The 17,200-nt window shown below is 39.6% G+C and overlaps 1 protein-coding gene across 1 annotated transcript; it reads left to right on the top strand.

The window, feature by feature from the left end:
- Window positions 1-4,986: 4,986 nt before the first annotated feature.
- LOC129885016 (photosystem II CP47 reaction center protein) lies at window positions 4,987-15,174 on the top strand. Its single transcript, XM_055959261.1, has 2 exons — window positions 4,987-5,487; window positions 15,166-15,174. Exons 1-2 carry the CDS (start codon window positions 4,987-4,989, stop codon window positions 15,172-15,174), a joined length of 510 nt encoding a protein of 169 aa, XP_055815236.1.
- The last annotated feature ends 2,026 nt before the right edge of the window (window positions 15,175-17,200 follow it).

Here is a 17,200-nt window from a genome sequence, read left to right as displayed (position 1 = left end):
ATGGACAGCTAATAATCTAGGGGTAAGGCTAAATTATAAGCCACCCCACCCAATCTCTCTTCTTCCCGAATCCCATTACACCCTTTATGGGCAATATTTTGAAACACACGCAATCACCCACCATGAACTCTAAGGGATGAACCCTCTTTTCTGCATAGCTTTTCTGATGACTCTGGATATTAATAGTCGATATTGAATCAAGCGTACCACTCCACAGTATCCATGAGTAATCAGTATCAAATACATCCATCACAACTAAATCGATCAACCCAATAGGTGATCGGCATCTCCGACCATATAATAGTTTAAACGGTGCCATCTGAATGTTGTAGTGATAATTGTTATTATAGGCAAACTCAACCAAGTGTTTGTCCATCAGGTATATCCTCTAACACCTTTATAGTCCACTCGTACTGGCCATTAGTTTGGGATGAAATGTTGAACTCATGTCTAATCATGTACCCAAACCACACTGTTATTCCTCCAAAAAATAAGAGGTGAACTGCGAACCCCGATCTGACACAATAGAGATAGGCACCTCATACAACCTAACAATCACACGAAGGTAGATCCTAGCTAACTGCTCCGTATTGTAGCAAGTCTTTACCAAAAGGAAATAGACTGATTTTGTCGATCGGTCCACAATCATCCAAATAGAGTCATACTTACCCAATTCCATGGATAACACACAAAATCCATGGTAATACACTCCTACTTCAACTTGTGAATAGGTATCCTTTGTATAGGACCATATGGTTTGCTCATTCTTCACTTGTTGGCAATTTAGACACTTACCTACAAAACTAACAATGTCCCTCTTCATGCTAAACCACCAATAGTTTTGTTTCAAGTCGTGAAACATCTTTGGTACCCCAGGGTGAATAGTATATTTGGAACAATGAGCCTCCTCCAATACCATACGTACCCAATCACTAACCTTGGGCACATAAGTGCGACCATTAATCATCTAAATTACCTCCAAATAACGAGAGGCTAATTTAGCTTCACCTTTCAACACTTTGTCTCCAATGACTCTCAAATTTTCTTCCTCAAACTAGTGTGTATGAATATGGTCCATCAAAGTAGACCTAGCCTCCACAAAGGCCAAAATGCTATTATGTGTAAAATATTAAGTCAAACCAACTACCTAGCCAATGACTGAACATCCAAACCCAAAGGCCTCTCATCAGCCTTAACGAAGGGCAAACTACCCATACTAGATTCTTTGTGACTCAGGGTGTCCACTACCATATTAGCTTTTCTCGGATGGTAAAGAATGGTGATATCATCATCTTGAAATAGCTCCAACCACCTACGCTGCTACATGTTTAGATTGGGATGAGAAAAGATATACTTAAGGCTATGGCTGTTAGTAAAGACCTCACAATGCACACCACAGAGATAGTGCCTCCAACACTTCAGAACAAACACCACCACCGTATAAGCTATAATTCTACCCTTTTGCATTAATACACCACCTAAGATGACTACCAAAGTATCATAATATACAATGAAGGCCACACCCTCCCCAGGTATGGCTAGAATAGGTGTTGAAGTCTATAACTCCTTGATCTTTTGAAAGCTCGCCTCATACTCATCGGTATACTGAATTTCCACGGTCCTTTTAGTTATTCTAGTCAATAGGACTACAATAGAGGAGAAGACCTGAACAAAACAATGATAAAAGGCTTCAAACCTAATAAAACTCTGAAATTGTATAACTAAAGTAGGCCTAATCTAATCACGGACCGCTGCAACCTTGGTCAGATCGACCATAATACCATCTTTGGTCACCACATGACCCAAGATTACCACAGACTCTAGCTAAAACTCACATTTTGAGAATTTTGCATACAACTTCTCTTTTCTCAATCTTTGATGAACGTCCTCAAGTGACTAACAAGGTCCACCTCATTCTTGGAATAAACCAAAATATCATCAATAAAGACAATCATAAATGAGTCTAAATAATGTTCAAAAATACCCAATTCATCAAATCCATAAAAGCAACCAGGCATTAGTCAACCCGAAGGACATAACCACAAACTCATAATGCCCATAACGAGTCTTGAATGCAGTCTTTAGGAAATTAGATTCCCAAACTCTTAACTAAAGGTAACTCGATCTCAAAGCAATTTTGCAGAATATCGATACACCTTGTAGCTGATCAAACCTCAATGGTTGATACACATCCTCATGGTACCATCATTCTTCTTCACAAATAAGATCGATGCACCCCATGATGATATACTAGGTCGAATAAACCCTTATTCAAAAAATCTTCCAATTGTACTTTAAACTTCTTCAATTCTACTAGAGCCATCTCATAAGAAGAAATAGATATGGGCTTGCTGCCTGGCTCTAAATCAATCACAAAATTGATATCACCGTTAGGAGGAACACCCGACAAGTTCATAGGAAACACATCCATAAAATCTCTCACCGCCCTAGTCTCTAAAAGAGATTACTACTTAGTGATATCACGTACATAAGCCAAATAAGACAAACAACCCTTATCCATCATACAACGAGCAAGAATATACGATATCACCCTCGTAGGATACAAACTCGGATTACCCTTCCATACCATGCTAGGCCAATCAGGATAAGTAAGGTCACAGTCTTTATATAACAATATAATATAGTATGATAGTGAGATAACTAGTCCATACCCAATATTACATCAAAATCAGTTTGGCACGGGTCTCACTACCCAAAAATATCACTAAACACTCCCGATATACCTGATGCACCACTAAGGACTCATCTACCGAGGTGGAAATAGGAATAGGCACAGTAAGAGGCTCACACACATAACACCTACATGGTAGTCTGCAATACTCACAAACTTCAGCCTCACAACACACACGAATTTGTCTAAGTACAGAAACTATTTTCAAAACATAGGCCTCATACTTAATGAAGAACACTTATAACTTTAAAGGAATTCTTCCCAACCTTTATTAATATCAAAATTCAATAAAGAATAAGCTTTATGAATTTGACTTAAGGCACAAAACACTCTCTTATTGCCTTAATAGAATTTTGACCTATATTTAAAAACTCTACACAAGGCAGTTACAATAGTTATAATCGACTCATGTTCTTTGCATATGCCTATTGCAAATCTTATGAGAACTTAACTAATTACAACATTTATAATTCTAACATCTTATTTAAATTCGAAATATGTATAATGCCTTAGCCAAATTTCCACATAGCCCACACTTAGAATAATTCTTGACTGCCTCATGCCTTCACATAAAACAATCTTTGTCTTTCCATCTTCAGGTCCCACATCCTTGCTTTGTCAATACAATAAACTTGTCTAGCCTTGTCGATGCCACACTGCCTTGCCTTATCTTGTGCCTAAGTCTGCCTAGCCAACACTCTAGCATCCTTGGTCATGATACCCACTAAAACTTAAGAGCCATAGCTATATTGATACCTCATGCCATGCTGAGTCCAATGTAGAAGTTCTTTCCATGACTATGCTATGCCTCTTAGTTAGACTGATGGTATAACAAACCACCCCCACCTCTTGAACTCGATACCCTCTTCAAGACTGTTTTAAGGTAGTCACTGATTTGGTCATCAAACTGCCATAAGTCCTTCGCCTTCTCCAAAACAACATTTTCTCTTGTTTTCCCTTCCAATGTACTAAGAACTCAGTATTTGTATTCTTCTCACTTTTGCGAAAAACCCATTAATTAAGGATCTCTTCAATATTTGCATCAAATTGCGTTGGTACAGAAGGAGGATCCCTCTTTGATTGGTTTCTATTCGGATCATCATCTGGAAAATAAGGCTTCACAAAGCTTACATGGAGAGTGGGATGAATCTTCAACCTTTCTAGAAATTTCAATATATAAGCGACTTCGCCCACACGTTGCATGACTTTAAATGGACCATAATACTTAGGAATCAGCCCCCGATGCCATGTCTTACTCATAATTTTTTTCCAAATTTGGGTAGTAAGATTCTGCAACACTTAGTCACCCATATTGAACTCTAGCAAGCGGTGATGTTGGTCTACATATTTCTTCATGAGCCACTGAGCCTTGGGCAAGCTGTCTTATGCTTCAAAAATTATTTCAAGCCTGTCTCTCGCAACCCTGTATGTTGCAGGATACTTCCCTTGGCTCTTGGTCTTAGAAACTTCAAGTGAAGTCATAGGCTGCCTGCCCAACATGATATCAAAGTGTCTTATTTCGGTTGTTGATGACTTGTGCATATTGTAGCAAAACTGCACAGTATCAAGCAACTAAACCTAATTCCTTGGACTCGTCATCACATAATGCCTCAAATATTTCTCCAGCAAGTGGTTTATCCTTTTCATCTGCCCATCTATTTGCGGGTGATCTGCAGTAGAGAACTTTCAATTGATCTCTATCATATTGGAAAAAGTTGTCCAAAATCAGCCTGTGAACCTTGTGTCTCTATCACTCACAATATCAGCTGGAACACCAAAGTACTTAACCATATATTTATAGAATAATTCAGCAGCAACTTCTGATGAACTTAAATTAGGTGCAATAATGAATACATAGTACTTTGAGAATCTGTCAATTAACACCATAATAGATGTATTATCCTCAACCTTAGGAAATCCAGAAATGAAATCCATCCTTACAGACAACCATGGCCATTCCCAAATAAGAAAAGGTTGCAGCAGTCTTGCTTCCTTCTTATATTCCGTCTTATACACTTGGCAAATATGACAAGTCTTCATGTATGCCTCTATATCAACTTCTATTTTTAGCCAAAAATATACCCCAGACAGTAGAGCCATCATTCTCTCAAATATTGGAAAATCGGCCCAAGTGGTGTCATGCACCTCATTCATTAAGTCTTTATTTAGTCCACCACCTTGAGGTACAATGATCCTGCCCCCTTAAAATGAAACAAATCATCCTTCATACAATACTGTGTCAAAGTCCCATCTTTCACTTGATTCATCCACTTGATATACAATGGGGTATTTCCATGGCTTTGCCTTGGTATCGTGTTCATACCATTGTATTGAATGACCCCGGTCGGTTGCTTTCTGTTCATATAATGCATACAGCTCTGGTTGCTGGTTGGGCCAGTTCGATGGCTCTATATGAATTAGCAGTTTTTGATCCTTCTGATCCTGTTCTTGATCCAATGTGGAGACAGGGTATGTTTGTTATACCCTTCATGACTCGTTTAGGAATAACCAATTCATGGGGCGGTTGGAGTATCACAGGGGGGAATGTAACGAATCCGGGTATTTGGAGTTACGAAGGTGTAGCGGGAGCACATATTGTGTTTTCTGGCTTATGCTTTTTGGCAGCTATCTGGCATTGGGTGTATTGGGATCTAGAAATATTTTGTGATGAACGTACAGGAAAACCCTCTTTGGATTTGCCAAAGATCTTTGGAATTCATTTATTTATCTCAGGGGTGGCTTACTTTGGTTTTGGTGCATTTCATGTAACAGGCTTGTATGGTCCCGAAATATGGGTGTCCAGTTCAGAATTCATCAATCGAAGAAAAGAAGGAAGCATTACGAACAGATAGCAAAACGGGGTGGGAGCAAGTCATAACATCTCTTTTTTATATATTTTTCAATGTTATCATCGGGGGAATCCTCAGTGATAGCACCGCTGTCTTTTTCCATATTTCAGTCCTTTACTTGACTTTTAATTTGTTTATTTTTCTCATTCTCTGGGTATCAAGTTTCAAAATAGAGGAATCACTAATAAAGATTTTTGAAAAAGTAAAAGGACGAATTATATTAACTAAATTGGCATTTATCATATATATATATATTGTATTCTCTGCATTTGGATTCCAGGAATAACTGGATATGGCTTTGGCTTGCTACTTTCGCGTCACAGATAATAGCACTCAATTTCTTTTTCTTTTTTTTTCGATAAAAAAGAGGATGACTTATTTGAGGCTTTAGTCACGAAGCAAACCACCTTTTTATCTAGACTAGTAATTTATGGTGTAGCCAGCCTCTCTTTTCTTCTTTACCCGGCCGCTGCTTTCTTATTGAAATCCCTTTTTTTGTCAAGCACATAAATGAGGGGATCGAAGAGATTACGGAAGAATATGTTCACCTGGGGAAGATTGAAAGTGAAGCTGCTCCATGGGCTTGGGCTTGAATGCCGGTTTTTATTTTGACGGTTGGATTTTATGTGTATTTGTCTTTGTTTTGAACCCAAACCACACCACATGGGCGCCCGGGCCGAGCGACGGGCTGAGGGCAATGGAAACTAAAGCTATGCCCAAAAAGAGAGGGAGAGAGAGATCTCTCCTTAGGTCTTGGGAATGTCGCATTACTCACGGCAAATATCTCGCCGAAAGGTGGGGGGGTGCCGAGATCCAGCGGGATCTCCCCATCATGATCGACTAAAGGGAAAGTCGCTAAAGCAATATTGGTTCGAATCCAATTCATGATTCCAGTTCAGAATTCATTCAATCGAAGAAAAGAAGGAAGCATTACGAACAGATAGCCAAAGCTCCAGGGCATTACTACCACGGCTACTATCGACTCGAGCCCAAAGAAGGAAAAGAATGGACTAAAGCGAGGAGTTCATTAGCCATACATAGTTAAGGAGGATGGGGGTCAACCTCTTTCATGACCCATGGCCCCAGTGTGTCACTTGGTTCGCATTTGTAGAACAGAATAAGTAGGGCTGGTTTTTCGATAGGGAAAGAGACAGGGGAGGGGGAGTTGGCTGTAATTGAGACAATTCGGATGGACGATATGGATTTTTTCGAGATAGTTAACCATTTTTTTAACCGTGAGAGGGTGGATGTAATTTCGCTCGAACGAAGTGAGAGGGCTGAAAAGGAAGCTCGACCTACAGGGAGAGGGAGGTCATTCAGAACCTGCTGGCTCCAGAATGGGGGGGCGGCTCCAGAGGCACTGCCGCAGGCGCCAGCACCGACATAAATTGCCCACCCCGTTCCTGATCAAAAAGAGCGTGCGAGACTTCGAAGGGACATTCACACTTTGATTCATGAGCAACTTCACGAGAACATTGTGAAAAGGGGAAATGGCGGCTGTCCGTGCACTTTCAAGAAATGACGGAAATATAGTCCAGTGCCGCGAAGGCGATAATGTCTTACGATCTGGAGATCTCCGCGGATACAGATACGGAAACCCTCCACAGATGGGTGGAGAATATAAGTGGGACCTCTCTCTCCTAAAGCTACTCATTAGGGAATACCGGCCAAATTAGTCTGTCTGCCGCTTTCTTTGATAACCGAGCCGTTATTCCCGGTTGGCATAGAAGTGTCTCGTGCGGGCGAAGAAGATGCATTTCTGGTACTGTTGGTATTGGACAAGCTCTAAGGGAATAATCTCTTTCTTATTTCTGTATTTCTTTCCCATGACGACTAAGAACAGGCAAATCCAAAATTTCACTTCGAATTTCGGACCTCAACATCCTACTGCTCATGGTGTTTCACGATCAGTATTGGAAATGAACGAGGAAGTGGTGGAACGCGCGGAACCACATATTGGATTACTCCAGTGCGGCATGAAGCCGCTGATGCCGAGTCGGCTCCTATGCCGCTAGCTATGCCCTGCTTGGTCCCCCTCCCCGGGCACGATGGAGGTTCCGTAGCACGTCATGAGCACCGGGCTAAGGGGCAGTTGAGCAACTCAAGCGAACCGCCTTACCTTATTCCAACATAGGGACATAAGGGAGAAGGTTGTGAAGGTGGCCTCGTTATCCATACCTCCGGATCATTCAAGCCATACAATATGATCCTGTCTATGAAATCAGTCTCAAGTTTTGAAATTACATATACGACAGCAAATACCTCTTTTTGTCTTAAGGCATCCAAAACCTGGTTGTGTTTTTCTAACTTATGCTACCACACAAAGTCACACTCGGCCAAAAACTCTTGCCACCTTGCTTGCTTTGGATTCAGCTTTTTCTGCATCTTGAAGAAAGTGTTAGCGATATTATCAGTCTGCACCACAAAGCATGTACCAAGCAAATACACCTTCCAAGTCTGCAAGTACTGTATAAAAGCAGCCATCTCTTTCTCATGAGTTGAATACCTCTACTCCACTCATTAAATTTTTTGCTTTCAAATGCCATATGATGACCTTGCACCATCACGCCACCAATAGCTTTGTCCGACGTATCAGTGTGCACTTCAAATGGTAATTCAAAGTCTGACAAATTTAATATTTGTTCTGATGTAATGGCTTCTTTCAAATTCTGAAATGCATCCTCACATCTCATCAATCATACCCATTTGACATTCTTCTTCAGAAAATTAGTTAAAGTTATTGCCCTTTTCGAATAGCCAGCAATAAACTTCCAGTAATAATTAGCAATCCTACGAACGACCTCAAATCCTTCATGCTGCGCGGTTCTTGCCAATCAACATCAGCCTGCGCCTTCTTAGAATCCATTCAGACCTGATTCTCACTAACTAGATGCCCAAGAAACTTTGTATCTTTTTGTGCAAATTGACACTTCTCCATTGACCAACTTAATACAATATATAGTTCATATAGTAGTAATTGAACAGACTGTGGTTGTGATGGTGCAATTTGCACCTATAAAGAACACTCCATTAATATTACCAATAATTGTAAAGATGTTTATTCGATGTGATTGATCATATAGAGGATTCAGATTATACCAGAAAATATTTAATAAAATTAAATGATATAATTCTTGATCAACAATCTGATAATCATACTATTAAACCTTTTAACATGAATAATGTATTAAAAAACTGGGAAAATGGTCAAAATGCCCTTCGTTTAGAGTTTGGTCAAAAACTGCCCTTATCGTCAATACTTTGGTTCAGAAATGCCCTTATTATTATTTAATGGGTCAAAAATACAGTTTTTCGAATATATATATATTTTTTAAAAAGCAAATCTTGTTCCTTATAAAAATATTACTTTTAAGGAACTCACTTCTTGTTTTCTTTCTTTTTAAACCACTTTAAATAATAAAAATGTAGGAAAATATTTTATTCTTCGTAATCTTATTTTATCAATTAAAATAGAATAACTTAACGCACTCTAAATTTTAACAGATAGTATATGTCATATATCTAAGATCATAATAAATCCATCATTAATTTTTATGCAAATAACAATAACAAATAATTATAACAAAATAACAAATATTTTATATTTTTAATTTTTTTGCTAATTGAAGTAGAATATATATTTGCTAATAACAGAAATATTATTGGGAAAAAAGTGTCCAGAAAGAAAAAAATATAATATATTTATTTGGAAAAGGACATTTATGGCCCATTAAATAACAATAAGGGCATTTATGGACCAAAGTATTGATGGTAAGGACATTTTTGGACGAAACTTTAAATGGAGGGCATTTTTGTTAATTTGAAATAGTTTAAAGGCATTTTCAACTCTTTTTCCTTTTTTGAAAAAGAAAACAATAATAGGGTTCTTTAAAAATAATATTTTTATTAGGAACAAGATGTGTTTAAACAAAATATAAATAATATACTGGGATCCCTAATATATTTCTTCGTAAAACACATTTTGACTCATTTATTAACAATAAAGACAATTTGGGACCAAATTATCAACTGTAAGAGCATTTTAGACCATAGTATTGACAACATAGAGATTTTTGGATCGAACTACAAACGAAATATAAGTTTATTCATTTCACTTAATTTAATTTTTTTTTGATGCTTCTCAAATATAAAGATTAATACTTGTCTTAGTTCATCTAGGGTACATAGTATTATGATATGAATAGTACTGTGATAGAGAAGTTTAGATTTTCAATTTACTGTCATTTATCAGATTTGCAGCTATAATACATTATTGAGATTTAGCTATGAGATTTTTTAGCGGTTGAAAATGTTGACAGAATGAACAAAAAACATATTTGATAAAGGAAAATTATTGATTTTGCTTTCTCCCTACATGATCCACTAAATATATAATAATGAAAGAGTGCCTTGAAAGAATCAGAATTCAGAAGTTGGTTTCGTATATTTCAGTGTATGGTAACGTTGGAGCCGATGTGACAACCATTTTTCATTGATGTGTAGTTGAGTCAAATTTGAAGAAGACAAAACAAAAGGGGCCCAACGGTAGTTGAGCTCATTACTGACATATCTTTTATCGTTGATGGCGATTACATCAAAAGCATCACCCATGGCATGCCTTGGAACAATACAAGAGTTTACTTATGTCCTGATCCGATCTAGGGCCTAGTTGTAACACGGCGATTGAAACCCTTAAGGGCTCCAAACAAGCCTCTTGTACATATCATAAGCATACATAAGGTAAAGTAAAAGTGGAAACATCATAAGAGACTCTAAACCATAAATAGTAAATGAAGAATGTCACATGACAATATAGACAGGAAACTTTGTCCAACTAGATGCCTCTACTCATGAGTATGGGTGGGGACTAAGACATGTCCCTAGCTCACCCTCAATATGAAATATAATGAAAGTCTTTGAAAACAATAACCAACTCGATTACTAGTCCTCGATCAATGATGACTTACCACATACACCGCCGGATAGGAAAGCTTAACTATCCACGTAGATGAATATGATATTTAACCTTAATCCCTTCATAATGAGATAATGTAGGCAAAAAGTATGCATTAGTACGTTGGAATATACTAAGTATGAGGGCATGATATGCAACGTAAATAATGGGATGCAATGGTTCAGTAAAATACATGATAAGATGATATAAGTAAAGTCATTAGAAAATCATATTGACCAAAGCATTTTTAAAAGCATAATTTAAATCAAGACATGTCTCACAACCCAACCCCACGGGCTGTGATGGGTATCCGAGCTAGACACTCGCGTATACCCTTGCTAACTATAAGTAAACTGGCCTCCTATTTGAGTGATAAGATACCGACAGACAACATAGCATATAAGCCGACGAGGCCATCATAACATGTAAGGTCGTTCCATAAAAACCACATGCGTGAGCCGACAAGGATGCCATGACCAAGGGAACGTCCCCAAAACATAAGCCATATAGGCAAAACTGTACACACATACATATACAACCCACATACATATCTATAAACGTCTAAGAGTAAGAATAGTAACATAAAGTGTGACAGGTCCCACGAAATACCCATGAACAACTGATATATACATCAAGGGTTAGTACCAAAATCTAGGCTCCAACATAATGGAGCGCTTCTAAACTGCTGAGGGGGACTCCTGCGCTGGCGGATCTCCAAAGTGTGTATTGGTACCTGCGGGCATGAAACGCAGCCCCCTCAAAGAAAAGGGGTCAGTATGATATATTTATTGAATGTGTAAAGCATAATACAGCATAACTTAAAGCATATCTGAAATAGAGAAGAAGGGGATAACTGTGGTACTTAAGAAACCACTGTACCTGTACCTTATAAATCATAAAGGCATGCATGCTCCTATCATATAGTATAGCCGGCCCTTTTAGGGGCTCGGTGAATCATATACATGTAAGACCATTGTAGGGCCCGATGCCATCATCATCTTATCACACCACATCATCATATATATATATATACATACCCGACCCTCTAGTCAGGGACTCAGTGAGTTCATGCAGTGAACTGTGCATGATTACATACCCGGCCCAGAATGTAGTGAAAGAAGTGTTAGAGTATACACGGGTGGAGTAGTGAGTAACCATATGAAATTTCAATCATTATCAGAGACTCGACAGTATAAGAAGATTAAGCCATCGTCTAAGGACCTGAGTAGTAGGGTAGTCGTGTTATGTGCCCTCTAAATGCCATTAGGGGCCATATCAATTAGCATCTCGGGGACCCTAGATATGTACTAAAGTAATGCTAACCACTTAAGGACTCCGTAGCACTTGCTTTCATATAGTCCTTACAACTAGGGGCGCGTAATTTCATTAATTCCCTAGCATATAGAAGGTTCAAGGAAAGTAGTTCAACTATTATAAATGTTCGATATACAGAAGTGAGTAAGAGACACTTAGGAATGGAATCACTACAACAATTGTAGCATCTTTTACTTATATCTAGGACATGCCAAAGAAGAGAAAGGATAGGCTTTACATACCTCGTATAGATTGCTCTTACCCACGTTTTCCTTATTGTCCTTTGAACCCTTTTAACATGAAAGTAAATACGAATATCAACACTAGACTTTCCAGCATATTAAGTTACCTTTGAGTATCTATAGAACTCACTCCCTCGCTCGCCTTTCTCGACTAGTCCCTTAATAAGTTACGGAGTTAACGAAAATCGGGCAGCACCTCCCCTATAACTTTCCCTATCCGAACTTCCGATTACACCCTCAATTACTACAGCCAACCAACAACAACAATCATCAGCTCATATACAAATAAAAAATGGAAACAATACACAATACAAACTCCAAACCATAACTTTACATTATTAACACCTTCATATCATCGTGGTATACCCTAGATAATTAATTCACAGAAAGAAATCAAAGAACCTACCTTTTCTCTCAAAAATCCGAAGCTCCCTCTCTCTTAGCTTAGGGTTTCTTTTTCTCTTCTGTTTTGAATTTTTGGATAAATAATGACTTTAAGAGTCATAAAATATGTATATATAGGCTTCCTTGGGAGGTGACTTGTCTTATCCCTTTAGGGTGACACGTGTCCAGCCTTTATTGGGCCAACACATCTATGCAACCAATCTAGGGCTACCACATGGCAGGTCGGGGCCCACCCCAAGAAGGTGGGTCACCTACTTGATCACAAGTAGGTGTGTCATCTGCTGCCACATGTCTTCTTCCCTTTCTTCCATGTGTCACTCTCTTCTCCTCCTCGTAGGTTTGTAATCTCATCTTATTTTGAGAGCCTATGCAATCCTTGCTACGGAAGCTTGGCGTGTACTCAAGTAGCTTAGGTATGTGAGACATCCAAGTTGGTAGCCTACGCGAGTAAGTCAAGGCCTACAACTCACTACTTGGTCTCTAACTCACTTCATATTCTTATAACCCTATTTCCAATCTTCTCTACTATGGGGTAGCTCGTTTTCCTTTTCTTAGAGTTGTTTGATAACATTATAGATTATCCGGCTCCCATGGTAACTTTTAAGAAGCTTAAGAGACATTCCGAGCACAAGAGTGCAGGGTATAACATATTTTCCCCTTTAAAACATTCGTCCTCGAAAGTTAAATAAGGCCTTTTTCAACCTCTTACACAGACTATAAGGAGATTCCTATATTATTGCCCTAACACCTACTTTTATCGCATAATCAATACAAGAGTTTCTGGTGTTGGGATTACCTGTAGACATTGGGAATAGGTATGGATACTTGTGTTTCATTTCCTCTTTAGCTTCCCAGGTCATTTCTTCGCGAGTCTCATTTCACCACAACACCTTGATGGAAGCCACGTCCTTAGTCCACAATCTTCTAATCTACCGATCCAGGATGGCGATAGGTTGTTCTTCGTAGGCTAACTCCTCTGTGACCTGGATATCATCTACGGGATGTACTCGAGATGGATCACCAACACATTTATGAAATATTGACACATGGAAGACTAGATGTATTGCTTCCAGGTCCGCTGGTAAATCCATCTCATAGGCAACCTTGCCTATTCGACGAAGGATCAGGTAAGGGCCAATATATCTCGGACTCAGCTTCCCTTTCTTGTTGAACCTTATTACTCCTTTCATGGGTGACACTTTTAAGAACACCTAGTCGCCCACTTGAAATTCCAAAGGTCGACGTCGATTGTCTACATATGACTTCTGTCGACTCTAGGTAGCCATTAATCTCTCCTGAATAAGCTTTACCTTTTCCGCAGCCTGTTAGACTATGTTTGGGCCTATTAGTTGCATTTTGCCAACATCAAACCAACCATTAGGTGACCTGGACTTCTTGTTGTATAAAGCCTCATACGGCGCCATATGGATGCTAGAGTGATAGTTGTTATTGTAGGCAAACTCAATAAGCAGTACATGATCATCCTAACTACTTTTAAAGTCAATTATAAAGGCCCACAACATATCATCTAGTGTTTGAATAGTACGCTCAGCTTGTCCATCAGTCTGAGGATAAAATGTCATGCTAAGACTTACCTGTGTTCCTAATCCTTGTTAGAATGACCTCCAAAAGTGGGCTATGAACTGAGCTCCCCTGTCCGAAATAATAGATGTGGGAACTCCATGAAGTCGTACTATTTCCTTGATGTATAAGGTCGCATAGTCCTCGGCTGAGTATGTGGTCCTGACTAGGAGGAAGTGGGTTGATTTTGTCAGCCTATCCATAATAACCCATATAGAATCCTGCTTCCGAAGAGTGCGAGGTAAGCTAGTAATGAAGTCCATATTAATCGCTTCCCATTTCCAAGTTGGAATCTCCATGTCCTGTAATAGCCCACTAGGTCTCTAATGATTGATTTTAACCTGTTAGCAGTTTGGGCATAGGTCTACGAACTAGGCTATATCTTTCTTTATACCATCCCATCAATATAAACTCCTAAGGTCATGATACATATTGGTTGACCCCACATGGACAGAATAACGGGCATGGTGTGCCTCTCCCATACTTGTTGTCATAGCCCTGCAACTTCTGGTACACAGACTCTGCCTCTATATCGTAGTACTCCACCAGACGTTATCTCGAATGGAGCCTTCCTCTTTTGGAGAGATACATCCCTATACTAGGTTAGAACGGGGTCCTTGTACTGGTGTTGCTTTACTTCTTCCATGATCGAGGATTCAGCCACTCCTCGAATAAAAACCCCACCATTATTCGAATCAGCTAAGAAGACCCCAAGGTTAGCGAGCTGGCAAATCTCGTGGATTATCACCTTCCATTCTGGTTGTGTATCTGCCAGGCTACCCATTGATTTACGGCTTAGCACATCAGCTACCATGTTTGCCTTCCCCATGTGGTATAAGATGTCGACATCATAGTCTTTCAGCAATTCTAGCCACTTTCTCTACCGTAAATTCAGCTCTTTCTATTTTAAAAATATACTGGAGACTTTTGTGGTCCATATAAATATCAACATGTACGCCATATAGGTAGTGCCTCCATATTTTTAAGGCATGAACCACCGTTGCTAATTCCAGATTATGCGTTGGATAATACCTTTCGTGCTTCCGGAGTTGTTGGGAGGCATAAGCTATAAATCTACCATGTTGCATCAACAAACATCCTAGCCCAACATCGAAAGCATCGCAATAGATAACATAGCCACTTGGTCCATCAGGAAGAGTTAGATCAGGAGCCGTAGTCAATTTATCCTTTAGCAACTAGAAGCATCACTCACAAGCATCAGTCTATTGGAATTTAGTCACCTTTTGAGTTAGCCTAGTTACTGGTACCAAAATGGAAGCAAACCTTTCTATGAACCTCCTGTAGTATCCTGCTAGCCCCAAAAAGCTACATACCTCTGTGGGTGTCATAGGCCTTGGTCAAGCCTTCACGACCTCAATCTTCTATGTATCCACGTGAATACCATCAATCCCAATAACATGCCCCAGGAATGCTACTGAAGTCAGCCAAAATTCACATTTAGAGAACGTGGCATACAATTTTTGGTGTTGAAGTACTCCCAGTACCAGCCACAAATGACGCGTGTTCCTTTTCTGATCGTGAATAAACCAAAATATCATCAATAAACACAATCACGAACAAATCCGGAAATGGTTTGAAAACTCAGTTCATCACATCCATAAACACCGCTGGAGCATTCGTCAGCCCAAAAGACATCACTTTAAACTCGTAATGCTCATATTAGGTTCTGAACGCGGTCTTTGGAATATCTGTTTCTCCTACCCGCACCTGATGGAAGCCTGATCGTAGGTCTATCTTCGAAAAACACTGGGCACCCTGCAACTGGTCAAACAAATCATCAATCCTGGGGATGGGGTATCTATTCTTAATAGTTACCTTATTCAGCTACCTGTAGTCGATGCACATTCCCAGCGACCCATCTTTCTTTTTCACAAATAGTACCGATGCTCCTCATGGTGATGTGTTAGGCCTAATAAATCCCTTTTCTAACAAGTCTTTTAGCTACTCCTTTAGCTCCTTTAACTCCACAGGTGCCATTCTATATGGAGGGATAGAGATGGGCTGAGTATCTGGTAGCACCTCTATAGTGAAGTCTATCTCTCGTTCAGGAGGAAGAGTTTCTGGTAACACCTCTAAGAACACATCTGGATATTCATTGACTATGGGCACCGATTGGAGAGTTGGCACCTCTATTTTTAGATTATGCACATGGACTAGATGGTAGATATACCCTTTTTCTAATCATCTTTCTTGCCTAGAGGTATGAAATGAATTTTCCCTTTGGAGATGTGGTGTTTTCTAACCACTCAATAATTGGTTCATCAGGGAACTAGAACCGAACCACTTTGTTTCTACAATCTACATTGGCGTGGCAAGAAGCTAACCAGTCCATACCCGTAATAACATCAAATTCCATCATATCTAACTCTATAAAATCAGCCAAGGTACAACGACTATATACATCTATTGAACAAATTCTAACATTTGCTTTACTATGACAGAGTTTCCTACCAATGTGGCCACCTCAAATGGCTCTATTAACTCCAATTTGTTTCCAATTCTACTAGAAACAAAGGGGGATATATATGATAAGGTGGAGCCTGGATCTATTAGTGTATAGACATTCCGAGAGAAGATTGATAATATACCTATAACAACATTTGGTGACGCCTCTTAATCTTGTCTGCTAGCTAAGGCATATATGCGGTTGGAAGGGACACTAGAACCGAAAGCTCCACCATGCCCTCTACCACGGCCTGCTGGTACCTGGATATCCTTTTCCCCAGGACGCATAGCTACCGAAGAAAAAGAACCCGCAACTGACCCAGTTGGCTGAGCCACACTACCTAGAGTACCCTTGAATGGACATTCCCTTGCAATATGGCCTTGGCGGCCACAAGAAAAATAGGAACCTATACTCCAACGACATTCTCCAAGATAAGGTCTATTACAATGGGGACACTGGGGCAACGGTGGTCTTGACTGTTGAGAACCCCAGTTCTCTTGTATACCTGAAACCCTAGAGCTTTGACCGGCTCCCGAATACCTGGTGCTCTCAAATCTTCCACTTGGAACTTGTAGGGATGCACTCCAAGCTGGATGGGAGGGATATCTACCATATTGTTGGGGCTGCCTCCTTTAAAACTCCCCTGGATGGCCAGCCATTCTAGACCTCTTATGTTGAACTCTATCATACCCTTTG

This window comes from Solanum dulcamara, chromosome 4 (genome assembly GCF_947179165.1).
Source record: "Solanum dulcamara chromosome 4, daSolDulc1.2, whole genome shotgun sequence".
Classification (NCBI taxonomy): Eukaryota; Viridiplantae; Streptophyta; class Magnoliopsida; order Solanales; family Solanaceae; genus Solanum; species Solanum dulcamara.
The sequence above is the reverse complement of the archived record's forward strand: the minus strand, read 5'-3'. Positions and strand labels throughout refer to the sequence as shown.